This window comes from Podarcis gaigeae, assembly GCF_964106915.1.
Source record: "Podarcis gaigeae genome assembly, chromosome: 4".
Taxonomy (NCBI): domain Eukaryota; kingdom Metazoa; phylum Chordata; class Lepidosauria; order Squamata; family Lacertidae; genus Podarcis; species Podarcis gaigeae.
Genome location: NC_139677.1, coordinates 97,439,518 through 97,457,151, shown reverse-complemented (window position 1 = coordinate 97,457,151; position 17,634 = coordinate 97,439,518). Strand labels below are relative to the sequence as shown.

General features: G+C 47.9%; 1 protein-coding gene across 13 annotated transcripts in view; it reads right to left on the bottom strand.

Annotated features, from left to right (window-relative positions):
• TENM4 (teneurin transmembrane protein 4) overlaps positions 1-17,634 on the bottom strand; it is a 650,537-nt gene that overhangs the window by 117,163 nt on the left and 515,740 nt on the right. For 8 of the 13 annotated variants that reach the window (XM_083735741.1, XM_083735748.1, XM_083735747.1 and 5 more), the window contains 2 exons: positions 9,628-9,813; positions 2,012-2,038 (listed from right to left, as the gene is read on the bottom strand). In XM_083735741.1, coding sequence (XP_083591867.1) covers positions 2,012-2,038; positions 9,628-9,813 — 213 coding nt within the window. The remainder of the gene's footprint in view (positions 1-2,011; positions 2,039-9,627; positions 9,814-17,634) is intronic. The other 5 variants (XM_083735749.1, XM_083735751.1, XM_083735750.1 and 2 more) reach the window with 1 other exon arrangement.

The window sequence follows — 17,634 nt, the reverse complement described above, 5'->3', positions numbered from 1 at the left end:
CAGAGGAGCTTTGACCCTGCTCTTGTGATTCTATAACCTTCGGTTAGCCAATGAAGCTGAATTGTGGGAGACTCAGGACACAGGGAAGGAAATTCACACAGCACAAAGCTAACTCACAGAGCTGGTACCTGCTTTTGAATGTGTGCACCAGAGGGGCATACTTTGGCCCCCACCTGTTGCACAGTCACCAAAACCTTTGGTCACTGTTGTTGTAAGTTGGGCTGCAACGCTGCTCAAGGAATCACAAGTCGGTTGACTTTAGTCAACAAAATGTGCATGAAAAAAATTAAAATAACCCACAGCAGTTCTAAAGGAGCAAAAGCACATCTTGCAGCAGAAACATAGGAGGAAATGCCTCTTCTGAGATGGAGCTTACAATCAGCAGTTTTTGTTTCTTTTTGTAATGGAAACAACAGCCACAAAATTAAAAAGCCATTACCTGATTAATCAAGGGCACCACTTTAATTGATGGAAATATCTCAGTTTAAGCTTTTAACTGAAGTGAATGAGTGTTGCAGCAACGGATGAACTGCCAACAAATGCATTCAAAATATGCTGGGATTTCTTTCATTGCAACTAGATATTGAATTTAGCCAGTATGTATAAACTGTGCCCCACCCCGACACCCGGCTGCAAGTCCACGCAAACTGCTGCATGGTGTGAACTGGCCCATTTGTAAGCAGGTTCACTCGCTGCTTTTTAAGATAGCAAAAAGACATGCTCTGATGCAGTCCGTAGGGCACGTAGCATATCACCCAGAAATCTTCTCCGACACAGTGCAGTCCAGATATTCCTTGACTCCAGCTGCCATCAGCCCCTGCCACCATGGCTGGTGCTTAGGGGATGATGAGGACTGGAGCGTTTGGATTTGATATCCCGCTTTATCACTACCCTAAGGAGTCTCAAAGCGGCTAACAATCTCCTTTCCCTTCCTCCCCCACAACAAGCACTCTGTGAGGTGAGTGAGGCTGAGAGACTTCAGAGAAGTGTGACTAGCCCAAGGTCACCTAGCAGCTGCATGTGGAGGAGCGGGGAATCGAACGCGGTTCCCCAGATTACAAGTCCACCGCTCTTAACCACTACACCACACTGGCTCTGGCCCTGACCTACAGCACATATCATAAATGCATCAACAGGTCAACTTCGCTTGGGGATTTTGTCGGAACTTGCGTTCGGCCGAGCTGTTCCTCCGGTCGAGTCCTCCGACAGTGATTGATAACCTGAGCCTCTGATGAGGCTTCAGGCACGTTCCCTCATTACGCAGAGTATAGAAGCAGCAGAAGGACGAGAAATATGAGCTACATTGCTAAGAGTTTTATTTCTAACTACGCAGGCAGAAAAGAATATACATCCTCTCTCTGTGAAAGCAGAGAGGCAACTGGTACAAAGAAACAGGAAACCAGTAATATCAACATCCGTCTCCCGTCTCCGGTGAGACTTCCAACAGTCTGGAATCTCTGGAATGTAAACAGAGTCTTGTGACTCCAAGCACTGCACAGTGCCACAAACAGAAACCTAACAGATTTGGCCCCGCTGCTGTCAAGATTACCAATTTCAAACTGAAAACCAAGAGACTTTGTACATCAAACACACTCACCTGTGTCTTCACCTCTTGGGCCATACAATTATTATTATTATTATTATTATTATTATTATTATTATTATTATTAACCACATGCTGATGCAGTAATTGCTGCTATTCCCACCCCCACCCCCAAATAACTTGGCTAGGTGGGAAGGAGAGATGGAATGGGTAGGATAGAGGAAACATGGATATGACATGATGGAAGTTGCAAAAAAAACAACAACAACATTCCCCCTCCATTCAGCCTAAATGCCTGAAAAGCCAGGCTTTTCATACATTAGGTGAGAGCGCTTGTGAACATGGAGAAAAGATGCCATCTGATTTACTGACTCGGGGGCGTGCAAACAAATGGGGAGGGTTGTCTACCTGGGTTTCAAACACAGAGACAAACGAGGGAGAAAAAAGAGGAAAGGAAGACCACCGTACCTTTCACTACCTTATCCAGATAGTGAGCTTGGGAGATAAAAGACAGGACATGTAAAGTAGGGTTGAGTCAAGTGCAGTACAGCTAAGTACAAGACAGTGCAGAAGTGTTACAGAGGCGCCGGGAAGGAGAGAAGGCGGGTCAGAGGTTGGGGAAGGGGGAAAACGACAACATCAGCAGCAGCAACAACAACAGGAGACCGAGCCTTTGTTAGGGAGAAGCAGAAAAGTGGCAAGGAAGGAGGGGACAGTACCAATACCATCAGTCAAGGAATGGCGAAAAGGTCTGTTTATTTATTCTGGGTGCTGCGGGCAATAAGGTCAGAATAAATGACAGCCAGCCTGAAGGTCCTGCGAGCCTTTTCACGGCTATAGCAACCTCTGGCCATGGCCGCTGCTAAATGCATTTTTCCTCCTGCCTGCCTATCATTCATTTAGCAGGCATCAACACGGCTCTTTATGGGGTAACGTAAAGAGGAAAAGACCAGCCGCCAGCTCCAAGGACCTGGGAATCCCCCCCCCCCAAATCATTTTCTGTGCAATTAATAGTTCGTGCAGAGTCACCATTGAATGTGGTGCTTTGCGTCCAGCAGCACCAGCAAAAATGCCAGGTCTCTCCCGCAAGGAGCTTACAATCTAGCTTTCTGGCAGAAGCCCAATTTTAGTTTTTAACCTTTCAATGATCTACATGTGATCAGCATTTCAGAAGAGACAAATAGCTCAGCTGGTTAGAGCGTGGTGCTGATAATGCCAAGGTTGGAGGTTTAATCCCCGTACGGGACAACTGCATGGCAGGGGGTTGGACTAGATTGTACTCAGGGTCCCTCCCAAATCTATGGAAATGTGAGGTAGTAAATGTGTGCCAAAAGTAAAATCAGAACAGGTGGGTCATGAGTGCTTCAGTCCTGAGACAGGAAAGCAGGACAGAGTCTGAATATTCTACCTGTTCCCTAGAGAGCTATCAGCACTAAAATAAAAAAGGAAAAGGAAAGCCCTTAGTGTTCTGAATTTTGACTGACAGCTGTCTACCACAGTGGTCACAATTGGTGACGTCATCTCGCAACCCAGACACTGAGCGGACTCTTCAAATTCTCTGCTAAGCCAAGGGAGAGACAGCTTCTCCCCTTCACCTGATGGCTGGGGTGGCCTCATCCAGATCCCTGGCTAAAAGGTGACAACTTATGGGGGTGACAGCAAGGTGGTTGATAAAATTTAGAAATAAGCGAATGACATGGGCCCCTAGGCCAATTTATGGCAAAAGCAAGAGTAAGTTTTGCAGGGTGTTCCATAGTTGTTAGACAATTCCTCCCCTCTTTGTACTTGCGCTCACCGTCTCTTAAGAGGGGCGTTGAACCAGGGTGCCCCCCCTCGCTGGTACAGCCTGAAGCCAACTGCTTTGACTTTGCGGATTAACCTCGCCAAAGGGGCAGGGCAAATACCGCGATGATATAAAGGGACTCGGCAGAAGAAAAGAGAGTTTAAATGGCTGGCTTAAGGTCAGAGCGAGAGTGGAGAAAATATAAAAGAACCCCCGGGAAATTTAGCCGATGGGGTGACTGAACAGCTCTTTTTCTTCTGAGCAGTCGACAACTTCAGAAGTGGGGCTGGGGGCTGGGGGCTGCTTCTGGAGAGGGGTGGGGTGAGATATTTTCGGCTAAAGCTCTCATCCTGCCGAGCTCTTTGCTCTTATTTAAAACGTTGTCCAAGTAAGGACCGGGCAAAGCTTGCTGCTCCAATTTGGGCACCATTCCCACGCTCCTGGCTCTCAAACGACTCCTTGTATTTTCCATTTATTCTTCCCCCCACTCCACCCCGCCCCTCCTGCACTGGCTCAGGCAAGACCACCCAACTAGAAGGGCCGTGACCTCCGAAAGAATTTTTTTGGCGCGTCCCCAGCCCCCCCCACTTTCGAGTCTAGACTCTAGTATGTCTAAACGGGCAGGAGGAAGCACGGGATTCGTATCTGCAAGCGAGGAGGTAAGGAAATTGATGACTTGGCTCCGGGATGGGACAACCACAGCCGTCGCCTGGCGGTTCAGAACATTCGCTCAAGGATAGAGGAGAACGGAAGCTCCTGGGAAACACTGCCAGGAGGAGACACCCAATAGGTTTAGAGGCTCGTGCAGGCAACCCAAGTTACCTGGGTCTCCACCATAGTCTCTGGGAGAAGCTGCCATCCTTTTGCAGCGAAGAGCCAGGCCATGGGGCCTGCAGAACAACATGGTGAAATTCTTGGTGCACCGTTCCACTTAAGGCTGCTTAAGGTGGGAGATTGCATGGTTGGATGCGTCCTTATTATATTATTATTATTGTTATTATTTATTTATTTCTTTATATCCTGCCCATCTGGCTGGGTTTCCCCAGCCAATCCGGACGGCTTCCAACAAAACACTAAAATACAATAACCTATTAAACGCTTCCCTAAACAGGGCTGCCTTCAGATGTCTTCTAAAAGTCTGGTAGTTGTTTTTCTCTTTGACATCTGATAGGAGGGCGTTCTACAGGGCGGGTGCCACCACTGAGAAGGCCCTCTGCCTGGTTCCCTGTAACTTGGCTTCTCGCAGGGAGGGAACCGCCAGAAGGCCCTTGGTGCTGGACCTCAGTGTCCGGGCAGAGCGATGGCGGTGGAGACGCTCCTTCAGGTCTACTGGGCCGAGGCCATTTAGGGCTTTCAAGGTCAGCACCAACACTTTGAATTGTGCTTGGAAACGTACTATTATTATTATTAGCCCAGTCCAAATCTGGTTGAAAGGTATAGGAAGTAATAAATGGGTAACAGACCAGGCAAAAAATGAATTGGCTCAGTAGGCTGCAGGACAGTGCAAGAAAATAAATAAAAGAAGAAACCCTAATAAAGGAAAGCAGGAGAGGCCCGGAATCTGTCCATCAACAGCATGCTGTTAATCAGAAGACTGGTGGTTCGCACCTATTCAGGGCACGATTATTGCAATGCAGGGGGTTGGACTAGATGACCCCTGGGGTTCCTTCCAAGCCTACAATTCTATGAGCCTAAGCATCTAGGCAGCACATTGAGCAGGTCCGAAACTCACCTGGTCACTGTCTCCCTCCGTATGGGGAGGTGCATTGCATTTCTGCTTAAATCATCGCAATCAGTTGGGTCTCCGGCTGTTTTTGGACTACAACTCCCATCATCCCTAGCTAGCAAGTCCAGTGGTGAGGGATGATGGGAACTGTAGTCCAACTGCAGACCCAAGTTTGGGAAATCCTGGTCGAACGTTAAGATGAAGCCTCTCCCGCTTCTGCCAGAGACTCCTAGCAATGTTTACCTGCGCGCATGTCAATTACGGGCCAGGATTGGGGTTCAGCCACTTTGGGGGGGGGAGGAGGGGTTGGGGTGGATGACACAATTTTTATCAGGGATAAAGCAGGCAGGGAGACAAGATGTAACAACAATTTATGGCCGACCACGTATGTGCCCGTGCAGAAAAATCACACTGGGATGAGAGGGGGATGTTTGCCACACACATTGACCTTCCATGCCAATGTCCTTTCACATGTGCCAGTTCTGTTACTCCTCTCCCCACTCCCATCCCCCAAATACTGGATTTTTATGGTGGTATAATGCTTGTTTTTTCAGCGACTATTGTGTTCATGAGCCTATGGACAAAACAGTGCAGAACCACTGGGAAGACTTTCTGGGTGGTGGAGAAAAATGTGTGTGTGTGAAAAATCTCTCTCTCTCTCTCTCTCTCTCTCTCTCTCTCTCCCTACACCCTTGACAGACCACACTGCATTGCAGGGGGTTCGGCTACATGACCTCCTGGGGTCCCCACAACTCTCCCATTCTATAATTCTACAGGATAAAAGCAGCAACGGGGGCAGAGACATCCCGCTAAACATGGACCATCACCAGCTCCTCGTTCTAAGTGTTCAGAGTAGAAAAGGCAGCATGTAAGACTTAAAACCATAAAGGATGGACCATGAAGGCTGATCGTCAAAGAATTGATGCTTTTGAATTCTGGTGCTGGAGGAGACTCTTGAGAGTCCCATGGACTGCAAGAAGATCAAACCTATCCATTCTGAAGGAAATCAGCCCTGAGTGCTCACAGGAAGGACAGATCCTGAAGCTGAGGCTCCAATACTTTGGCCACCTCATGAGAAGAGAAGACTCCCTGGAAAAGACCCTGATGTTGGAAAAGATGGAGGGCACAAGGAGAAGGGGACGACAGAGGACGAGATGGCTGGACAGTGTTCTCGAAGCTACCAGAATGAGGTTGACCAAAATGCGGGAGGCAGTGGAAGACAGAAATGCCTGGCGTGCTCTGGTCCATGGGGTCACGAAGAATCGGACACAACTAAATGACTAAACAACAACAACAACAATGACTTAAAACAGGGCAGTCTCAAATACTGCCTTGGGTTCCAAACTGTTTAGGGAAGCTTTTAATGTTTGATGCATTACAGTATTTTAATATTTTGTTGGAAGCCGCCCAGAGTTGCTGGGGAAGCCCAGCCAGATGGGCGGGGTATAAATAATAAATTGGAAATTGGAAATTGGAAGAAAGGGATGTGTAGAAATAAATGGGCATCTCCAACCCCATTGTCCAACCCGGTTACTGAGGTCCAGCTCCGAGGGCCTTCTGCTGGTTTCCTCACTGCAAGAAGCAAAGTTACAGGGAACCAGGCAGAGAGCCTTCTCAGTAGTGGCACCCGCCCTGTGGAACATCCTCCCATTAGATGTTAAGGAGATAAACAATCACATGACTTTTTACAGACATCTGAAGGGAGAACGGTTTGGGGAAGCTTAGAATATTTGAAGTTTTGGTGTGTTTCCTTTATACTTTGTTGGAAGCCAGGCAACTGAGACAGATGAGCGGGGTACAATAAATTTATTGTTATTGTTGTTGTTGTTGTTGTTGTTGTTATTATTATTATTATTGATACTGCCAAGTCCTCCCACTTGAAAAATCTGGCTGCTTTTCAGGCCACATCTTGTTGCTAAGGCCCCGATCCTGTGCAGCTCTTCAGGCTAAAAAAAACCTCACTTGCATTTGAGTTTTTAAAAGAAAGAATAGAAAGGCTTTCTCTTGAGTAATGCAGCAAGGAAGGCTCAACTCCACCAGGAGAGGCTTCTTCTTAGCTGGAAACTACTCTCGTAGCATCCTTTCCTGTGGCATAAGTCAGTTTTCTAACTATAAGCTCCAGGTTCCCTTTGCAGGAAATGCTAGGAGTTTTCCCCCCAGAAGAAGCCCAAAAGGTTTTTACAGTGAGCCGGAGTAGGCTTGCAAACAGCTGATTAGGAGGTACAGAACAAATCCTGTGCAAACTCTCCAACTTGCAACTGGCCTTCCCTATCTGCAAAAGCATTTGTTTGTTTTTAGAATTTCTGCCTTAAGACAAAACGCTTTTGCATGTGGCTGTCCACAACTGCACTGATGCAAAACAACAACAACAACAACCCGCCCAGTAAACCAGGAAAACATATGTTTGCAGAAAGGGTAATGCCCTGAGATGGCAGCATGAAGAAGTTGGTCCGGGGAGGGCTGTGAAGTGGCTGGTTTAAGGTTGTGCTAAAATGGGGTGGAGATATGACAATTGCATGCTGAACGACATGCTGGAACAGCTGGGCTCCCTGGTGAAATGGGGCAAAGCTTCACCAGGAAATGGGACGGAATTGGAGGGGAGAAAATTGTCAGGTGGGAAGACTGCTCAAAGCTTCCGGTTACATGAACTATGCAATAGTTTGTCTCTCATAAAAGTGAAAGAAGCCCTTGTGCCCAACTCAATGAATACTCGATGGAAGAAGAGTTCACGGCAAGCTAGTGGAGTGAAACAGGCAAAAAACAGGTCTTGGGGGTTTTAAATCTGAAAATGAAGCATTTTCGTGGCTCCCTCTGTTCCACTTATTGGTAAGTTTCAGGCTTTGGCGATAAGCTGTCAGCAATGTTTAATGTAAGTTTCTATGGAAGCCGCCCAGAGTGGCTGGGGAGGCCCAGCCAGATGGGCAGGGTATAAATAATAAATTATTATTATTATTATTATTATTATTATTATTATTATTATTAAATGAGGCACTCTTGTTTCTTGACTTGTTCTCTTGAAAGAAAGGAAGAGGGGGAAGTCCCCAGGAAATCTGGGGCTAAAAGAAGGGGGTTGGAACCCCAACCCACTATGTCAGCATGGATCCCTCAATTCAGTTAGGGGGGAAAACCTGAATATTGCAATTTAGATGCATTATGGGGGGAGGGAAGCAACTATTTCCGCATTTTGGATAATTTACTGTATTTTCCCTATAATGGGAAACAATTCCCCCGGAGGCTCCCCATATCTAGGCTGCTAGGCTGTTTCTGGTCACTTTTGTTTAGGGAAGTTTTTAATGTTTGATGTTTTATCACTTTATTATTATTATTATTATTATTATTATTATTATTATTATTATGTTGGGAGCCATCCAGAGTGGCTGGGGAAACTCAGCCAGATGGGCGGGGTATGTATGTATGTACGTACGTACAGTGGTATCTTGGGTTACAAACACCTCAGGTTACAAACACTTCGGCTTACAGACTCCGCTAACCCGGAAGTTGTACCTCAGGTTAAGAACTTTACCTCAGGATGAGAACATAAATCACGCGCCTGTGGTGCGGTGGAAGCGGGAGGCCCCATTAGCTAAAGTGGTACCTCAGGTTAAGAACGGTTTCAGGCTAAGAACGGACCTCTGGAACAAATTAAGTTCGTAACCAGGGGTACCACTGTATGTTTGTATGCATGTAAAGGTAAAGGGTTCAGTCGTGGCTGACTCTGGGGTTGCGGCGCTCATCTCGCTTTATTGGCCAAGGGAGCCGGCGTACAGCTTCTGGGTCATGTGACCAGCATGACTAAGCCACTTCTGGCAAACCAGAGCAGCACACGGAAACGCCGTTTACCTTCCCGCCAGAGCGGTACCTATTTATCTACTTGCACTTTGACATGCTTTCGAACTGCTAGGTTGGCAGGAGCAGGGACCGAGCAACGGGAGCTCACCCCTTCGCTGGGATTCGAACTGCTGACCTTCTGATCGGCAAGCCCTAGGCTCTGTGGTTTAACCCACAGTGCCACCTGCATCCCTATGTATGTATAAATATAAATATGCATAAACAAACAAACAAACAATCAAACAAATAAATCCTAAATAATTCCTATGCACTCTGAAGCTTTACCTTAAACTTTTTTTTATCTTGTGAACTGTCCTGAGATCTTCAGATGAAGGGTAGTATATAAATTTAATTAATTAAGGTCTGGGAACTTGCTCCACGTGGGGAAAAAAATAAGCGGAGGAGACTCTTGGGGATGCTGGTACTAACCACCCCGTGTCTCCTTTTCTGGGCTTGTGTGGAGTAGCTGGAGACTGGAGACTTGAGCATGGGCAGAGCGTCAAAGGACATTGGTCAGGGGCTACGGGATGGGGAACGCCACACATGGGAATGTATGACACTGGAACACGGAAATCCAGGAACGGAAGGAAGGGGGTGTGCATGCTGTGGGGAATGTTGCAGCAGTTCGATTAAGCATGCTCTTTTCACCCAGTTCCTCCACCCCTCCTTCCGCCCCACCACCCCACCGATTACCCCTTTCCGCGTGGGTTTTCCCCGTAGTCGAAAGCGCTCTCCCCCTACCCCTACCAATGGTGCAGTGCTCTCCGTTCCAGCCCGGGCTGCATTCGCACTTGCCGTCCCGGCACGTCCCGTGCTCGTTGCAACGGGGGTGACACGATCGCTGGTTGCAGGCAGCGCCCATCCAGCCTTCCTCGCAGCGGCAGGTGCCTCCGACGCAGACGCCGTGCCCTCCGCAGTCCGCAGCGCAAATTTCTGTGGAAGAGAAGAAAGGGGAGGAGGGTGGTGGGCAAAGGGAAAGGGGAGGGTCGGTGAAAGGGGAGAAAAGGGAGAGAAAGTCAGAATTTTAGTGTTTGGGTGGGCGAGGTGGAAGAAAGCAAGGAAGAAGACACACTCTGATACCTTGCCAGTGGGGGGCAAGAAAGGAATTCCTGCAGCTCCTAACGGTAATCCTTTCCAACAATAAGAATCTAATAAGCAGATTACAGAACAGAGTGAAGGAATGGGTTTCCCAAACCCAAAACTGACTGCGCAGGCAGTTTGAAACTGCACCAAAATCCCTATTTTTCCTTAGCTCAAATGCTTTAACTTGAGCTCTTGAGCCAAAACCCAGCTGTATAAACAAGTGCTCAGAGCCCTCTCCTTTATCAGTTTGTGACAGCAAGGATGGCCTTGACTGTACCAGTAGAACAGGGAAGACACGTCTGTGCCTTATCTTATATCCTGACCACAAAAACGCACAGACCTAGTCTGGGAACAGCGCCAGAGGGTGCTCCAAGATAAGAGTAGGAACAGGAAGATCCTTTTATGGTCATAAGTATAGGAAGGAATATCCTTTTATGGTCAGAAGTATAGGAAGGAATACCCTTTTATGGTTAAGAGTGCCGGAGCAGGAACATCTGTGATGTCAACCTGCGTGTACAAGCTGACGTGGCTGGATTCCTGGGGAAGGTGCCTGGAGGATATATATACTGCATGAAATCTCTCATTTCTTTGGACTTGCTGTGGACTGACCATGCAAGTGCCTTTCTGCTGTTCCGGAGAGCAGAAATAAAGAACTCTTTCTCTGAACCAACCCTCGGTGTCATTTGACTTCCTTCCTCCTGTCCGGGAGCAACGCAGACCCAATCGGTGAACTCCAATAAGGCTACAAGAGGAGATGGACACGAATCTGGCGAGGGCCGAAGCCAAATGAATCTCCTGTTTACTTTTGAGTGCTATCACGGCTCCCATGGTGTTTGAGTGGAGCAGGGCAAATCCAGAAGCAGTGTGTGTGGCAGAGCAGGCTCTGCCACAGCAAAGAAACAAAAGCCGCTTTTTAATTAAAAACTGCTTAAGCATGAAAACAACGAGCCTCTGAGTCGGCCGAAAATAAAATTAAGTGTCCCAGGCAAAGTCTATTTATTTGCGGCTTGTTAGCTCTTCGGTTACGAGGCCAGGAGCCTACGAAAGCCTCACGTTTTTTGAAATATACTAGGAGTTGAGTGTGGATTTCATGCTCTTTACTCAGCTCAGAGTAGTGCGGAATGGAAGTTCCCCCAAAATGTCTGCTTATATACATTATTTACACAATGGGCCCCACGTGATTGGCTAGTTCTGGGATTCTCCTGTAGGCCAATCAGGTTGCGGATTCACTTCCACCTGGAGTTGGATTGGGTGGCTCCTGCGGAGCAATCAGACTGCTGCATTCTGGATCCTATTGTTCTAGGACCAATCAGACTGCTGCATTCTGGATCCTATTGTTCTAGGACCAATCAGACTGCTGCATTCTGGATCCTATTGTTCTAGGACCAATCAGACTGCTGCATCCTGGATCCTATTCAACTCAGTACATAACATTTTTGTTCTCGGATGTTGCTAACCTTCGCAAAGGAGGTTTCATTTTCTCTCCAATGTCTTGCAGGACTTTGAAACGTGGCGGAAAATGCAGGTTAGGGAATCTGCTGGGCAAGGAATTTGGTCCCCGCCCCCGTTTCTGAGGTTGATACCCACAATCCCAAGCGCTACAGTTAATAAAAATACGCTGTGGCCTTACGATTCACTTCATCCAGGCCTTTCGCTGCAAGATGTGGACTGGTACCTAGAAAGCTCTCCTTTTGTGCATCTTGCTACATTAAATGTAGGGCTAATCCCCCAGAGAGTAGCTGGGGAGAAGAGGGGTCTGGCGTTATACAAGACATTTGCTTCAGGTCACTGCCTGCAGGAGGGGGGCGAAATAGCGCCCAGTTTCTCTCAGCCTGTGCTAACGTTACACCTGGCTGAAATTCAGCCTTATATAACCATCCCTTGAAATATAATAGGCGGAGGCAGCAGCAATAACAATAAATTAGAGCAGCAACACTGCGGCTGGAAAGGCTGTAGCAGAAAAGCAGAAGGTCCCGGGATCAGTTCCTGCAGGCATCTCTGAGTGGGGCTGGGAGATAGTCCCTGCCTAAAACCCTGGAGAGCTGCTGTAAGTCAGTGTAGACACTACTGGGAACTGCAGTTCGCCCCTATAGGGAGCTACAAGTCCCAGGAACCCGAACGAACTGCAGTTTGTCCCATAAGCCTACAAAGCTGCCTTGCACAGCATTGGCCCATTGGTCTGTGGAGCATAGCTGTCAAGCGTCCCTTATTTGGCGGGAAAGTCCCTTATCCCAGTGCTGTGTCCTGCTGCTGACCCTTATTGATGATGTCCCTTAAATTTCCCGGGTTTCAAAGGAAGCAGCTCCTCTCCCTCCCTCCCTGCTGGCCAGGGAGGAGGGAGGCTCCAACTGTGTTGCTTGGCTGCGTAATAAGGAGCCAATAAGGAGTCTAAGAACGACTGAGGGTGGAGCTTGCATGCCTTGTGCTGATCAAATCGGCTGTGTTGCCTGGGGACTTGCCTTTGCTCAGCGCTTCCCAGCGGAGAGGTGACAGTGGTTTTCCTTGAGGCTTGAGGCTTCGTTTGGCTGCTGGCTGAGCTTTCTGCCTTCGAACATACCCGTGCCCGGAAAATCCCTTATTTTGGCTGCTGATCCCTTATTTTCGAGGCTGCTGGTCCCTTATTTTCAAATCTGTAAGTTGATAGCTATGCTGTGGAGCCATTGCTATGTAAACACAGAGGTTCCCCAGCCAAGCTACACATCACTTGGGAAGACAGGCCAACTAATACCAGTGTACTGGAAGAAGCAAAGATCACCAGTGTTGAAGCAATGATTCTTCAACACCAACTTTGTTGGACTGGTCATGTTGTATGGATGCCTGATGATCGTCTTCCAAAGCAACTACTCTATTCCGAACTTAAAAAACGGAAAGCGTAATGCTGGTGGTCAACAAAAGAGGTTTCAAGACTCTCTCAAGGCAAATATTTAAAAATGTAGTATAAACACCAACAATTGGGAAATACTGGCCTGTGAGCACTCCAGTTGGAGAACAGCCTTTACCAAAGGTGTCATGGGCTTTGAAGACACTCGAACTCAGGACGCAAGGGAGAAACGTGCTAAGAGGAAGGCACGCTTGGCAAATCTACACCGTGATCAACTCTCGCCCGGGAACCAATGTCCCCACTGTGGAAGGACGTGTGGATCCAGAATTGGCCTCCACAGTCACTTACGGACTCAGTGTTAAAACCGTATTTATGGAAGACAATCTTACTCGGCTACGTGATCACCAAAGAAGAAGAAGAAGAAGAAGAAGGAGAACAACAACTTTTGGTATGCTTGTGGTGCTAATAATAATAATAATAATAATAAACCTGCTATTTTTCTAGAAAAAGAGGTGCCAGAACTCATTATGAACACTTTTTTATGGAAGACAATCCTACTCAGCTATGAGGGATCGCCAAAGAAGAAGAAGAAGAAGACGAAGAAGAAGAAGGAGGAGGAGCAGCTTGTGGATGGGAACTGCTCAAGGCTTATTCAGGTGGGGGCATTTTGCTAACCTGTGGGTACTCGCCACAAGGCAGCGTGCGCTGAGAGGTTTTGCCAGTCTAGAGGAGAGAGAATTTAACAGGTTGCTTAAAGCCTGCGTAAATAAAAGGAAAGGGAGAAGACAAAATACATCATATGGCAATTAACACACATGGTTATCTTCCTTGGGGGCTGTTTTCCAGAACCTTGTGCTTAGCGGGATAAACTTCCCGATGACTCTGCCTATGATTCTTGGCAACTTGGTGAAATTGAAGGGGAAATCCTCAAAAGATTTCCTTCCTGTTCCTTAAGAGAACATATTTACCAAATTTGGGGAGGCTTTATGAGAGATATTTTTCAGGAAGGAAGGCTGACGGCTGTCTGGCATCCTCCCCTCTACAGAAAACATAAGCCACCCCTAGCCAGACTGATTGCGTTTTGCCCTTTGTGGTCTAGACAACTAAGAAAGAAATGTTGTGTTTTTTTGTTTCGTTTCTCAAGTTGCATTTTGGAAACCTGCCTTTTAAGATCCTCTTGCATTTTATACTTGAGAGAGATGCTCCCTGGTGGGCTCGGTGGGCTATAGACCCTCATCCCAGTGGGCTCAGCCAAGGCCAGGGTAAATTAAGGGGGGGGGAATCATCCTGGATTAAGGGCAAAGGTGGGACAGGGTGGCGGGGGGGGGGGAGATTTACCACTACTCCAAACTCCTTTCCGCCCTGTCACTTGACCTAGCAGAAGGGTAAAGGTAGGGTAAAGGTAAAGGGACCCCTGACCATTAGGTCCAGTCGCGAACGACTCTGGGGTTGCGGCACTCATCTCGCTTTATTGGCTGAGGGAGCTGGCGTACAGCTTCCAGGTCATGTGGCCAGCATGACTAAGCCACTTCTGGCGAATCAGAGCAGCGCACGGAAATGCCGTTTACCTTCCCACTGGAGTGGTACCTATTTATCTACTTGCACTTTGATGTGCTTTCGAAATGCTAGGTTGGCAGGAGCAGGGACCGAGCAACGGGAGCTCACCCAGTCACCACCAACTTTAGAAACCACTAATTTAGACTGTAACTTAAATGGTGAAGGGAGCCTTCTTTTTTTATTTGTTCGATGCTGCAAAGCAACTTGTACAAGGATAAGGCTGTCTCTGTCTACATCATGCCCAATTTTTATGGGATGATAATGAATTATGACATCGCTGTTTGGTCCAAACTGCCCAACCGCTGTCTCTGGTCCCCCTGCTGCCCTCAGTATAGAGATATCTGAGTCATATGTGCAGCCTAAATTAAAAAGAATAGTAATAAAATAGGGGTTTTTTTGCGGGTGCAATGAAAAACGAGATTATACAAAATCTGAGACTCGGAAGCAAATGAGAAGAAAGCTGAGGAGGAAAAAGGAGGCTTTAAATACTCTGATTACAGCACCGCGAGCCAGTGGGGGCAGCTTTTCAGAGCAGATCTAACAGACTCTCCGTGGGCATCAAAGCCTTTTCCCCAATAACAAATATTTTCACACCAAATGTTTCCCTCCACCCCTCCCTGCAAAAAAACTTGATGGTTAAATATTTCCTTTCATCTATAATCTCTTTTCACTGTTTGCGAGAACAGCTCAGGCTGCGCCCTGTGCCATCGTGAGGTGCTCAGTGCGCTCCTGCTGTTTTTGCCTCGCACACTGATTCATACGCCCTGTTGCTCAGAAAGTCTCATGCAGGAGGGGGGCCTGAGACAGTTTTTAAGGCCGGAGAGCTCTCCTCCTTAAGACTTTCAGGGTGAATTTTGACTTCGGAGTTGCCTACAGGTCCCTCTTCAGACACGGAGAGCTAAAATGTTAAGGGAAATTGCTATGTCTGCAGAAGGCATAACAGGGGTCAGCAAGCTTTTTCAACAGGGGGCCGGTCCACTGTCCCTCAGACCTTGTGGGGGGCCAGACTATATATATTTTTTTAAAAAATGAATGAATTCCTATGCCCCACAAATAACTCAGAGATTCAATTTAAATAAAGGGACACATCCTACTCATGTAAAAACACCAGGCAGGCCCCACAAATAACCCAGATATGCATTTTAAATAAAAGGACACCTTCTACTCATGTAAAAACATTCCGATTCCCGGACCATCCGCAGGCCGGATTGAGAAGGGGCCTTAGTTTGCCTACCCATGAGAGTAGGCACTCTCTCTTTCTGCTCATGGTACAGGTAAAGGCACACACACACACACACACACACACACAAACACAGAGAGTTATTGTTGTACAGAAACCAAGCTTCTCCCATGTGACTTTAAAGGTAAAGGTAAAGGTACCCCTGCCCTTACGGGCCAGTCTTGACAGACTCTGGGGTTGTGCGCCCATCTCACTTAAGAGGCCAGGGGCCAGCGCTGTCCGGAGACACTTCCGGGTCACGTGGCCAGCGTGACATCGCTGCTCTGGCGAGCCAGAGCCGCACACGGAAACGCCGTTTACCTTCCCGCTAGAAAGCGGTCCCTATTTATCTACTTGCACCCGGAGGTGCTTTCGAACTGCTAGGTTGGCAGGCGCTGGGACCGAGCAGCGGGAGCGCACCCCGCCGCAGGGATTCGAACCGCCGACCTTTCGATCGGCAAGTCCTAGGCGCTGAGGCTTTTACCCACAGCGCCACCTGCGTCCCCATGTGACTTTACTGATGCAATTATTTTATTTTATTTATTTATTGCACATAAAGGACCTGAGGGTGACAACACAAGAACAGGGCCTTCTCTGTGGTGGCTTCCTGTTTGTGGAATGCTCTCCCTGGGAGGCTTGCCTGGCACATTATACACCTTTAGGCACCAGGTGAAAACGTTCCTCTTTAACTGGGCCTTTGGCTAATTAACATCTTATGCCCCTTTTAAACGTGTCTGTGGCAGGGGGCTTGTTGGAGGGGGTTTATCGAGTCTCCCCTCCTCGTTTTTATTATGTGTTTGATATTTTTATCTTGTATTTTATGCTGTGAACCTTCCAGAGAGCTATGGAGGAAGGGTGGCATAAAGGTAAAGGTAAAGGTACCCCTGCCCGTACGGGCCAGTCTTGCCAGACTCTGGGGTTGTGCGCCCATCTCACTCAAGAGGCCAGGGGCCAGCGCTGTCCGGAGACACTTCCAGGTCACGTGGCCAGCGTGACATCGCTGCTCTGGCGAGCCAGAGCCGCACACGGAAACGCCATTTACCTTCCCGCTGGTAAGCGGTCCCTATTTATCTACTTGCACCCGAACTGCTAGGTTGGCAGGCGCTGGGACCGAGCAGCAGGAGCGCACCCCGCCGCAGGGATTCGAACCGCCGACCTTTCGATCGGCAAGTCCTAGGTGCTGAGGCTTTAACCCACAGCGCCACCTGCGTCTCTTAAGGGTGGCATACAAATTTAATAAATAAATAAGCAAATGGGAAGGTGATAAGATGAAGCAAACAACCTGGGTCCCAGTGAAGCTCATCTGTTGACGGCCAAGATTTTAAAGCACGTTGCGAGTATCAGATACTAAGCTCACAATTTAGCAGTCTAGAGATGAAGAACCTGGAAAGGGTAGGATTTCATCCACATGCAATTCATCAACTGATATAAAGAGCGTGTTTCCCTGTTTGTAGCAAGAGAGTGCTCAGAATGAGCTGTGCATAGTTTTCTACGCCACTGAAGGAGAGAGAGGGCATGCATTGCATGTGCTTTCCGCAAAACACTGCAAAACTTACTAAATAAAAATGGCAACGCCTGGCTTGAGAGTGCACTTCTTGTCCGTTGGAAGTGATCCCTCTTGGCTGAAGAAAATCTGCTTCCACAAAGTAATGAATTGTTCCTGGCTTGAGACGGGCCAGTTTTCTAGAGGAGGGAGAGGGGATTGGCTCACGAAACATGTGAGCGGGCTTAAGATGCTTGCTGTTTGCTTCCTGGCCAAACCTTTGATCCCAGCAAATGTCCTGTTCCTTTTTTCCCAGCATAACAAAAGCCAAACACCCAGGGGTGCGTTCTCAGGGCTTGCTGGAAAGGGGAGAATTTGCAAACGCGCAGCAATTGAGTGGCCTTCCTCAGCTGCTGCTCTCCAGAAGTCCTAGGCTACAAGTCCCATCATCCGTGGCCGTTAGCCATGATGGCTGGGGCTCATAGCTGTCAAGTGTCCCTTATTTGGCGGTACAGTCCCTTATTTCAGCACCATGTCCCGCTGCTGTCCCTTATTGATGATGTCTCTTAAATAAGCTACTGAAGGTAATGG